This window comes from Oculina patagonica, chromosome 1 (assembly GCF_052425735.1).
Source record: "Oculina patagonica isolate OP01 chromosome 1, crgOcupat, whole genome shotgun sequence".
Classification (NCBI taxonomy): domain Eukaryota; kingdom Metazoa; phylum Cnidaria; class Anthozoa; order Scleractinia; family Oculinidae; genus Oculina; species Oculina patagonica.
In genome coordinates, this window is record NC_135758.1 from 18,453,633 (window position 1) to 18,464,176 (window position 10,544).

Here is a 10,544-nt window from a genome sequence, read left to right on the forward strand (position 1 = left end):
AAGAAGCAGAATAGACGAGTTGTGATAATCCTAGTGTTTTTAATGTCATAGCTCTCCCGAATATTGTCAGGTCTCTTGAACTCCACATATCAAGTTTAGTTTGTAGTTTTTGAATTTTTTGTATAAAGTTAAGCTCGTTGTTTCTTTTTTCATCGTATGAGAAGTGGATTCCTAATATTTTCACCGGGCTATGAAACCATTTTAAGTTTAGAGGTTTGTTTTTTATTATTTGCCCATTTCCCCAACCAAATTGCCTTTGTTTTTTTTTCACGTTTAAGGACAGGCCAGCTATTTTCCCAAAGTCATTGGTTGTCTTTAGTGCCCTTTCTAGTGATGCCAAGTCGGCATTAAAGAGAGTGGTATCATCAGCAAATTGTGATAGCTTAATTTCATTTTCGTAGATCTTGATACCTGTTATGTTGGGATCTTGCCGAATTTTATTTGAGAGTATCTCGGCCGAGAGAATGAACAGATAAGGAGAAAGAGGGCAGCCCTGGCTAACTCCTTTAGACGGTTTAAACCAGTTTGTTCTATAGCCATTATTGATAACCGTGCTCTCTATGTTCGAGTAGAAAGTATTGACCCAACGTTTAATGCCACATCCAAAATTGAAGTAGTCGAGCGTCTTCATAATAAACGGCCATTCTAACGAGTCAAAGGCTTTTCGAAAATCTAATGATGTTAATATGCCAGTAAGGTTAAGCGATTTCGTTGTTTCCATTACATCAGCTATGAGTCGAATGTTCTCACCAATGTATCTTCCCTTTAGAAAGCCTGTTTGGTCTGGATGAATGAGGTTTGGGAGTACTTGTTCAAGTCGTTTAGCTATTGCTTTAGCGGCTATCTTAAGATCGACATTTAATAGCGTGATCGGTCTCCAATTGGATAAATCTAATAGTGAACCGTCATCTTTTGGGGTAAGCGTGATTACCCCTCTTCGTTGAGAGATGCTTAATTCTCGTTTCACTTGTGCTTCGTTGAAACTCGCTATTAAGTCATTACCCACTAGTTCAAAGAAATGCTTATAAAATTCGGCTTTAATTCCATCTTCCCCTGGGGCTTTATCAGCCTGGAATGTTTCTAATACTTCTTTACATTCGTCATATGTAAGTAGACCTTCTAGGCTGTCTCGATCTTCGTCCGAAAGCTTAGGAATATTTAGATTAAGGATAAAGGAGTAACATTCTTCGTTAGAAAAGGTATGGCGGGACGTATATAGGTTTTTGTAGTAGTTTTCAATTTGGTCCAGGATTCTATTTCCGTCATTCGTTATTGAGTCGTCTTGTAGTCGAATTTCACTGATAGTCTTTGTCTTGCAATTACGTTTTCCTAAGTTGAAGAAATATTTTGTCGGGCGTTCTCCATTTTCCACCCAGCGGCATTTTGCACGATACATAGCTTGCTTTCCTTTTTCTTCGTAAATTGACTGGAGCTCAGTTTTGAGTTCGTCATACTCGCGCAGCACCCCATCAATATCGGGGGAGGAGAAGTTATTGCATATTGTGCCATCAAGTTGATCAAGTTGCCGTATAAGTTCATGTTCCCGATTTCTAATGCTTTTGAACTTATTTTTAGAATAGCAGATCGTAGCCGATCTAATTTCCATCTTTATCATCTCCCAAAAGAGTCTCTCATTAGTCAAATGGCTGTAATAATTGCGGGCTCGCGTGTAAGTATAGCGGATTTTGTCAATGTATTGAGGGTCTTTTAAAAGGGTGTTATTGAATTTCCAAAATCCAGGGCCCCTGGGGCATTTATTTGACAAAGCTAGTGAGATGCAAATCGCGTTGTGATCAGGTGCTATTGCTGCTAAGATCTCGGACTTCTTTATGCTTACGGTGAGGTCTTTAGCTATTAAGAAAAAGTCTATTCTGGATTTCAAATTCAAAGCTTTTGGTACGTATGTGAATTTTCGTAATGCAATAACGTAATATAACGTCACTTATTGCAAAGATACTTCAATACTTTATGCTGTAGTCACCCATTTAGATTAGATTAGCTTAGATTGGATTAGATATGATTCGATTAGATTAGATTAGATTAGATTAGATTAGATTAGATTAGATTCATTTCAACAGGATTAGTTTAGATTGGAATGTATTGGATTGGATTGGATTGAATGGAGTGAGATGTGGTGAGATGAGATGAGATCAGATGAGATGAGATGAGATATGATGTGATGTGATGTGATGTGATGTCATGTGAGGTGATGTGATGATCGAGATGAGAAGAGACGAGATAAGATGATAATGAGATGAAATGAGATGACATGACATGACATGAGATTAGATGAGATGGTAAGGTGAGATGATGCGTGGTTACATTAGACTGCATTGGATTGGACTAGACTAGACAAGACAAGACAAGACAAGACTAGACTATACTATACTAGACTAGACAAGACTAGACAAGGCTATACTAGATTAGACTAGATCAGACTAGATTTGAAAGATGTCATGTTTTCCAAGTTTTCTATGCACGTGCAATTACTATTACCTGGTGAAGACTCACAAATAAATCCTCTTAGCCAATCACAATTCGTAGCTGCCAACCACCAGCCACACCAAGCAGTGGTGAAAAGATTCTTTGCTAAGTTTGCCATTATTCCACACTTGCCAAATTCGGTGTTAGGCTCTCCAGGCCCCCAAACATCAGAATTCACTCGGCTGCCATCAGACCATTTCCAGTCCAAATGAAGACTGTCGTGTGCTCCAAGCAAAAGAGGCCTTAGATATACCTCATTCGTGTTCCAGGAGTGATCTTGATAAACAGACCATAAACGTTTGAGGACTGACTGGTCACGAGGTCCAGCGAGGTCGGCACCTGCCTTTAGGCACTTTTTACGAGCGGTATTCAAGATTCCTTTACTCATGTCATTAGCAATTGCAAGAAATGGATAGAGCCGGAAGCATAACTTGTCGATGTAATACCATCCTGGCAAACAACTTGCCTGGCTTACTGAAAAGGGGGATTAAGATGAATATTATTACATATAAAACTATTACGTAAAAACTGCCAATTCAGTTCCAATATGACTAATTTTAGAGAAGCACTTACCATTGTAATAGGAAGCAACCGTTGGTCCTAGAAAACCCAAGAGTAGTGAATAAGAGGTTTGAAAGCTCACGTTTACGTAGTACCGTAATACTCCTACATTCATATATCAGCAAATATCTTGTCCTTTTGCACCATTTAATAACAAATAGGATTTTTGAGAGAAAATTCCTGGTATGTTTCAATTACAGACGGTGCATGTTATTTGTTCTCAGCGGCCTAAAATATGAGTACAAGTACAGACCATGCTAAAAAGAACTAATAGAAGCCAATAATCAACAAATCGTAGTGAATCTTCTGATCCAGATGACCTTTCCGAACATTGTTGTCGGTTTTTGTTTTATCATCAAGATTTAAAAACGGGACCTGTTTCGTACCTGTGGTACTCGGAGCCGGTGGCGCTGTAGTTGTAAATCCTTGTGCACAACATAAGGAAGGGAGCACAAACAAAATTCAAGTGAATATATAGTTAACGTAGGCTACGATTTCCACAAAAGAAACCATACAGTGAAGAACAAAAACGGTGCGGCACAATTAAAAAGTCTCGATTAAACAAACTAAAGGCTAAGGAAATTAGGGCGATCTGGAAAAGTTCGATCCTTGCAATCCGTTTATATCTTTCGCTTTTTATTTGTTTATGATTACTTATTCGCTTAATTTTTACTTTGCAAACAATTATTTAGAATTTTTTTGATTTGGAGGAACACTACCTCACAAATGCATCATGAGATCGCTCCTTCGAACTAAAGATGATGTGTGTGTTCTCTTAACCATACATGCTATTTTCAAATTTTTCAGATGTTTGTTTTTTCATGCTATCATCTTTGTCGTGATAAATCATTTATCGCCTACATATCATTCTCTTACCAATGCAATATCCATACTTGTTGTCCCAATGAAATGTTGACGATATTGCACACCAAGGTCTGTCACTATCGTGTGTTGTACAGTTGGTATAACTTATACCTTTATACACAAATGGAAAAACACAACAGGCTCCGTTTTCTGTAGGTACTGTTGCACACGACACTAAGTGAGAGAGAAAAAAAGTAATTTTTCGAGGCAAAACACATGATACAAGGACAGTCCTACGGTCTACAAAAAATTTATATCCGCCGTTTTAAAAGTTATGATTTGCCATTTCGTTTGTAATAAAACTTTGATTTTTATAACTAACTTTCAAATCCGGATTTTGTTTATTTTACAGTGACTATCCAAATATCAGACCATCGTAAATAAAAAAAAAAACATTAAATTTTACTAGCAACTTACTAAGACAATAGCCCCAGTCTTTGTCTCGATCGTAATTGTCGGTTTTTGCACACCAGTAGTTGAAGGGGCTGTCCTCTGTCGTGCATCCATTCACAGGCTTTGAATTGTAAACAAATGGAAAAACGCAACAACCACCATCAGTTGTTTGAACTGTGGAACATGGAATAACTGGAAGGAAAAATGCATATATGTCTTTGAAACTTCCATTTGCCACGTTATCAGCCAGCGCTTTCCTTTGAATTCAGGAGTGCCATCTATAAAGCGATACCAGATCAATTGGTAAAGCAATCCCCTCAGCTATGCCAATTCTTCATGTGCGCCTTTTTTCTAAAAGTTATATATACCCACAGCTTTATGTTCTAAGGGTAATATGCACTATAAGGCTCTATCTCCTCTATCAAAATATATCGCGAATTGCGGGAAAAAACCGATGTGGAATGCCAATGAATATGTAATGCTTCTTAAAATCATATTTGACTCCGAGATGACCACGGGTCAAAACAGTCAAACTATCGAGAATTTCTAGGTTCTCATTTATATTACAGTTTAGTATAATTTTCAGAGGTGAATTCAATTCTGATTGGTCGAGAAGCTCGGACTATGGCGAAATATTCACCGCACTAGGCGGTGAATATATCATCTCAAGGTTTGGCTACTAAGCCATGCCACGTTTGCCATCCAGGCCAGTGAACATGGCGGCATTTGCTGAATGAAAATTTCTCTCATTTAAACGAAATCACTCCAAGTCCTGTATTTAAAAAAAAAAAACATTGTGAATTTTGCAAATTAACTACCAAGGCTTTTGGACCAAAAATATTTTCAAGACATGGATTTTAAGGCATAAGAATTGATTGTAAACATGGTGGTTTTGGAGATCGCACGCGACCATTTACTCAGTCAGATCGACTGACAAAATATTATTTAGTTCTTTTCTCACAAGAACTAGTAATTTCGAGAGGATTCACACAATTGCTCTGAAGTCACCAACGATTAAACAAAGGTACCAGATATCTATCTTTTTCGCAGTGTTTGTTTTGCTCCGTTGTATTGCTTAAACTTGAGTGCAAATTACGATTTCAATCGATGAATTTAACTGGTTTACACGTTTGCAAGCGAGCACTTGTGTTTGAATGTCGTTTTCGTGTTTTCTACTGTTATTTTGCAGTTCTTGATATTCACCTCTGAAAATTATACTAAAACAATTATTCGCCTCAAGCTCAGTGATTATCGACTTCGTCTCGGGGATTATTTAACAATAATCACTTCAATGAAGAGAAGCTCCTCGCCGTTATGAACACAACTTTAGCAGTTGTGAAAAGAAAGCCTGAAAAATCAGGCTTGCCGGGACTCGAACCCTGACCGGTGCAGCGCTCTAACCAATTGAACTAACAAGCCAACTGCGAGCTGGTCATTAAATTGTTTCGTAATACACCCTGAGCTGGAAAGATGAAGATGAAATAACGAATATGTGAAATCATATATTCGAACTGCTTAAGTTGTGTTCATAACTGCGAGGATCCGCTCTTCATTTATTCTTCATCCGCAGTTCAAATGTATGATTTCATATATTCATTATTTCAATAAACCCGTGCATGTCGTAACTATGTGAAAGGCTAGAGGTGCTTTTTCGTGCATAAGTTAATCATGCACAGAAAAAGGCTTCAGCAGCGGCACGTGGTCACGGTGTTAGGACAAATTGAAAAATGCCTTACCCGTTGTGATAAGAGACAAAATCTGCATTAGACTAAATAGAAAAGTGGTTTGCTTGTGTAGAGTCTTGAAAGATGCCATCATCTTAATGCCTGTTAAAAAGAAATGTTATTCCTCGCTTTAGGTTAGGAAATGTGGGCTGGGAAATAGGACTTATACCCCCGACCCCTTCAGAAGCCTTTTCTATAGAAGAAAATGTAACAGCCGAAGTGTCAATGCAAAAAATATTTTTCTTTCTTACCGGACCAGTTTTAAAAGCAAAGTCTGTTCATTTAAAAGTCTGATGCATTCAACAGTCTAGCACTTTATGAAACACTACGGTTCCGTAATGGAATCGCACAGACAAGCTCCTGTTGCTTTTTGTAAGCGTATCAAGCGTACTGAACGGTATCAAGCTCGCATTCGGTTTTCTCACTTTATTGAATGCGGCCCTTAAGTAAAGAAAAGCAAACGCCGAATCGCTTTGAGCAACAAAGTACAAATAATACTGTACAATTACTTTTGGTAATAATTGCATAAATGCCTTCGTTACGATTCATTACTTCTCGCCAATGTACCTGTGAAAGCTGAAGTTACCTCGTAGAATATTCTTGGTTTTTCATTATTTGTTACAACCCACTGCTCAGCATGAAAAAGGTTCCCAGTTCGGCATCCTTGATCAATAACAATCTGTAGTGACAGAATGACAACCACAGTCGCATGACTTATTGTGTACTATAACCACCTGTCCTTTTTGCATTTGGCAAACGCTTAAAAACTTAAATCAAGCAAAATTTTATTGCTGTATGTTAATCTTTTTTTTCGTTTTAATATTTTTCAGTCTCAACGCTCAGCCTTTCTTACAGGATTTTTTTTTGCAATTGTACATTTAAACTAGTTTAGTAAAGGTAATTTGGAGTTGAGCTCTTGTTTACATGCTCATGCGAATGTAAACTAATGTCATAAATGTTAAATGAGGAGTGAGCGAAATATAATTTTATTCTTCGAAAAAAATATTTAAATTCATATGATTGTGTTCTTTTTTAAAAAGCCATGGCCAGATCAGGCTCAAACAGTCGTTAGCTGTAATTGTTCGAAAAAACCATCATTTGTCAATCATGGATTCTGTTTGACGAGAACAAATTTTGTTGTCAAAAGTGTTTTATTTCTTTACTGAGTGGCTTGGCTAAATTGAGCTACGTTCAGCTAGGAACACAAATATTGATTAATGATATAGCTTTTACCTTCGTTGTTTATATGAAAACTGTCGCAGTCGACATGTTCCCCGAGGTTTTTTCTCATTCCCAAGTGAATGATATTTTATCCGAACAACCTGGCCAAAAACAATAGCCATCTTTTACTTCATTATTAATGATAAAGCGCGAATTCGCTGTGTTGAGTAATTTTTTACCTGACATCTTATAAATTCTTTTTTTAACTTTAATTAAACCTTGCATTGTTACATTATACATGCTTTGCTCAGCTTCGCAACTTATTCCTCAGAGGAAGATTGCTCTACGATGTATCATATTGTTCTCAGATTCTCATATTTTAAGTCTAATTTCAACTTCAGTTCAGTTTATATAGTTTAAAAATTATTCCATGTGCTTTGAACGTCTGTCTGTGGACAGTTTTCTAATAAAAATAATTTTTTGTATTTGTTTAGTTTTTGAATTTGTTTAATTTTTGGCTGTAGTGTAATCAATCTTCAAGGCATAAGAGAAGATTTCTAGAAATCCCGAGGCCATGTAATTAAATTTTCTGATAAATATATTTTATGAAAAAAAAACTTGGCAGAATTTTCGATTACTAATAAGCGCCTTTAATGCCTTCAAAATTGTATGTACAATGCGGCAAACTATCGCTGGAAAATTTGCTGTTCATTTCTCTTTGTCCGTCTAATTTCCTCCAGATGGAAATTGAGTTTAAGAGCAGACTTTCTACAGTTAAAATCATCACCGGTCGGTAGAATCATTTCCGATTACAAAGCGAAAAAATGGGGTATTATGGCCCTTTTGAGGAGTTCAAGTTGGGTATAACCCACTATTTACTGTTTTAAAATACACTTTTCAAACTAGGTGGCGCCTCTCGGTACCCTTACGACCGCCGGGAAAATGAGAACGAAGAAAAAAAACTTAAACGTGACTCAAGAGATCGTTACCTAAAAAAAGAGAGAATATTCGAAAAAATTGTAACCTTTAACTAGGTGAAGCATCGTAGAAAAGAAGGATTCTCTCGCCGTAATATGGTTGCAGAAGTTGTAGAATAAATGACAGCAGAAACTTGATGATGTCTCTGAACAGCAGAGACTTGACTGATGTCTCTGTGTAATTAAACTCCAGTGAGAATGTTGCAGTCATCAAGTACCACTCAAATGTGAATTAGAAAGATGACTAGATGGAGTGTCTTTGAATTGGTAGAAATGAGAAATCGCACTGAAAACGATGAAGCGTCAATTCTCTCACGATGGGTTTCTGCACGTTTCCATTTACGTTAGCTAATGCAGCTGCTACTGCTACTGCTGCTGATAGATATCGCTACCCTACCGCTAATGCTACTGCTACTGTAACGATACTGCTACTCCTTACAAGGGCCTACTACTACTACTACTACTACTACTACTACTACTACTACTACTACTACTACTACTACTACTACTACTACTACTACTACTACTACTTCTACTGCCCCTGCCCCTGCCCCTGCCCCTGCCCCTCCTCCTCCTCCTCCTCCTCCTCTTCCTCCTTACTCCTACTCCTACTCCTACTCCTGCTTTTAGAGTGGTTTTACCTTATCCGTGAAATAGTCACTACACAATTAAATACTATTAGACACTAAATGCACTGTTTTCTTTTATCAAGTTTTGCTTTTTGAGTCTAATTGTAAGATATTGTTTCACGGATTAAATAAAATCACTCTGCTACCACTACTTCTACATGTTTACTTTAAACGCCCTAGAATGGCAATTTAATTTCCACTTTTTTTGCCGAAGAACCGATTTTTAAGAACGTGGAGGTTGAGATGAAACATGCTAACTGAATAACATATCAATGCGAGACTTATTTTCTCCACTCGTTTTTATATTGTTCTCTAAACAATATAATTCTCCTTTCTAAAAAAGTAAAACAAAATGTGACTGACATAAGAATCATCTCAGTAAATACGCTACGAAATAAACCCAGGATGTGCATCATCACTGGAAATATAAACTGTCAGTGAACTGTGTCATTCCCACTGAGTTCCTAGATAAGGAATTATGTATCTGAAAACTGTAACGACAAACTATACGATAAGAATTACTGGTACGGTGCTTCGTTGCCGGATTTTAACCAGAAAAATCATACTATGAACACTATAAAAAACTAATAAATGCAACTCAAAATAAACGTGATGAAAATGCTGTGCAAACGTCTAATTCCTCCCTTTTAAAGTAACAAACGCGTGGATCATTCTTGAGACTTTATGTATTCATGATCACCTCTTGAAGGTTTCTAACAGTTTTCTACTTTCATTGTGGCAAAATGGCCAATTTTGAATTTTCAAGCTCTGTACCATATAATGTAAACATACGCCATTATCAAGAAACTGTAGGCTTAGAAGCTACCTTGCATTGAATGTCTTTTAGATAACAACCATTAAAGAAACAGTGAACATTCATACCTCTATACTTTCGAGTTATGATGCTGTAGCGAAACCTACACTCGGCTGCATGGTAGAAATCGAGAGGGAGATTTAATTTTGACTCGAATTTATTTCCAAGTAGCTCTTCCTACAAAATACTCAAAACGAAAAAAATAATTTGGGAGCACCTGTTGAAGATTGAAAAGCTTAATAAATTTGCTCAATTCAATTGCAAGTCGCCCATAATGTCAATACCTTACCATCAACTCATATGTATGTTAATGTGTTCAGCTCTTCAGTTTGCAATAGCTATATATAGATTTTGCCTATTCACCAGATATCAGATTGTGACGAGCCCCCTTTCCATTTTTTCTGTACAAGTTGTTTCATTTTTAGTTCTCGGAACCCCACATACTCCTCGTTCAAAAAGCCAGCATTTGGCTAACCAGTCTTGTGTTGTTTTATTTATTTTCAATCAAAAAACACCACACGGAAACATTTTCACAGCTATTCAAAACAGCTACCGGCCAGCAGTCATTTGTATTCAGAGCTACTCGGCCTAGGAACGAATTTATTTACCTCGGACTCTAACAGATGTGAACAGTTTGACTAATTTTTTAGACTGCTATTAAGAGTCTCGCTAAGAAGTATTTTATAGATTCATAAAACCCTTTTATACCAAAAGTTAAGATGAATTTTTTTTTACTGCACATATGTTAACGTTTTATTGTAATTGTACACTGAAAAACCATTTGGAGTGGCAAATAATGTCATATCTTATCTAAAAAAAATGAATTATAAAAGAAGAGGGATGGTTGAAAGCAACTAACCAGTCTCGACTTGGCAGCGAAGAAAACTCGACGTCATAGATTAGCTGACAACCTTTCCACTAGCAAAAATGTTCATAT

General features: G+C 36.9%; 1 protein-coding gene across 1 annotated transcript in view; it reads right to left on the bottom strand.

Annotated features, from left to right (window-relative positions):
• Positions 1-9,775, bottom strand: part of LOC144660350 (uncharacterized) — a 47,917-nt gene extending 38,142 nt beyond the window's left edge. The window contains exons 1-8 of the mRNA XM_078520959.1: positions 9,676-9,775; positions 6,594-6,705; positions 6,039-6,128; positions 4,327-4,494; positions 3,922-4,083; positions 3,432-3,470; positions 3,058-3,084; positions 2,497-2,958 (exon numbers count right to left, since the gene is read on the bottom strand). Of these exons, the coding sequence (XP_078377085.1) occupies positions 2,497-2,958; positions 3,058-3,084; positions 3,432-3,470; positions 3,922-4,083; positions 4,327-4,494; positions 6,039-6,120 (940 nt within the window). The 5' untranslated portion in view covers positions 6,121-6,128; positions 6,594-6,705; positions 9,676-9,775. The remainder of the gene's footprint in view (positions 1-2,496; positions 2,959-3,057; positions 3,085-3,431; positions 3,471-3,921; positions 4,084-4,326; positions 4,495-6,038; positions 6,129-6,593; positions 6,706-9,675) is intronic.
• Between the last annotated feature and the right edge of the window lie 769 nt (positions 9,776-10,544).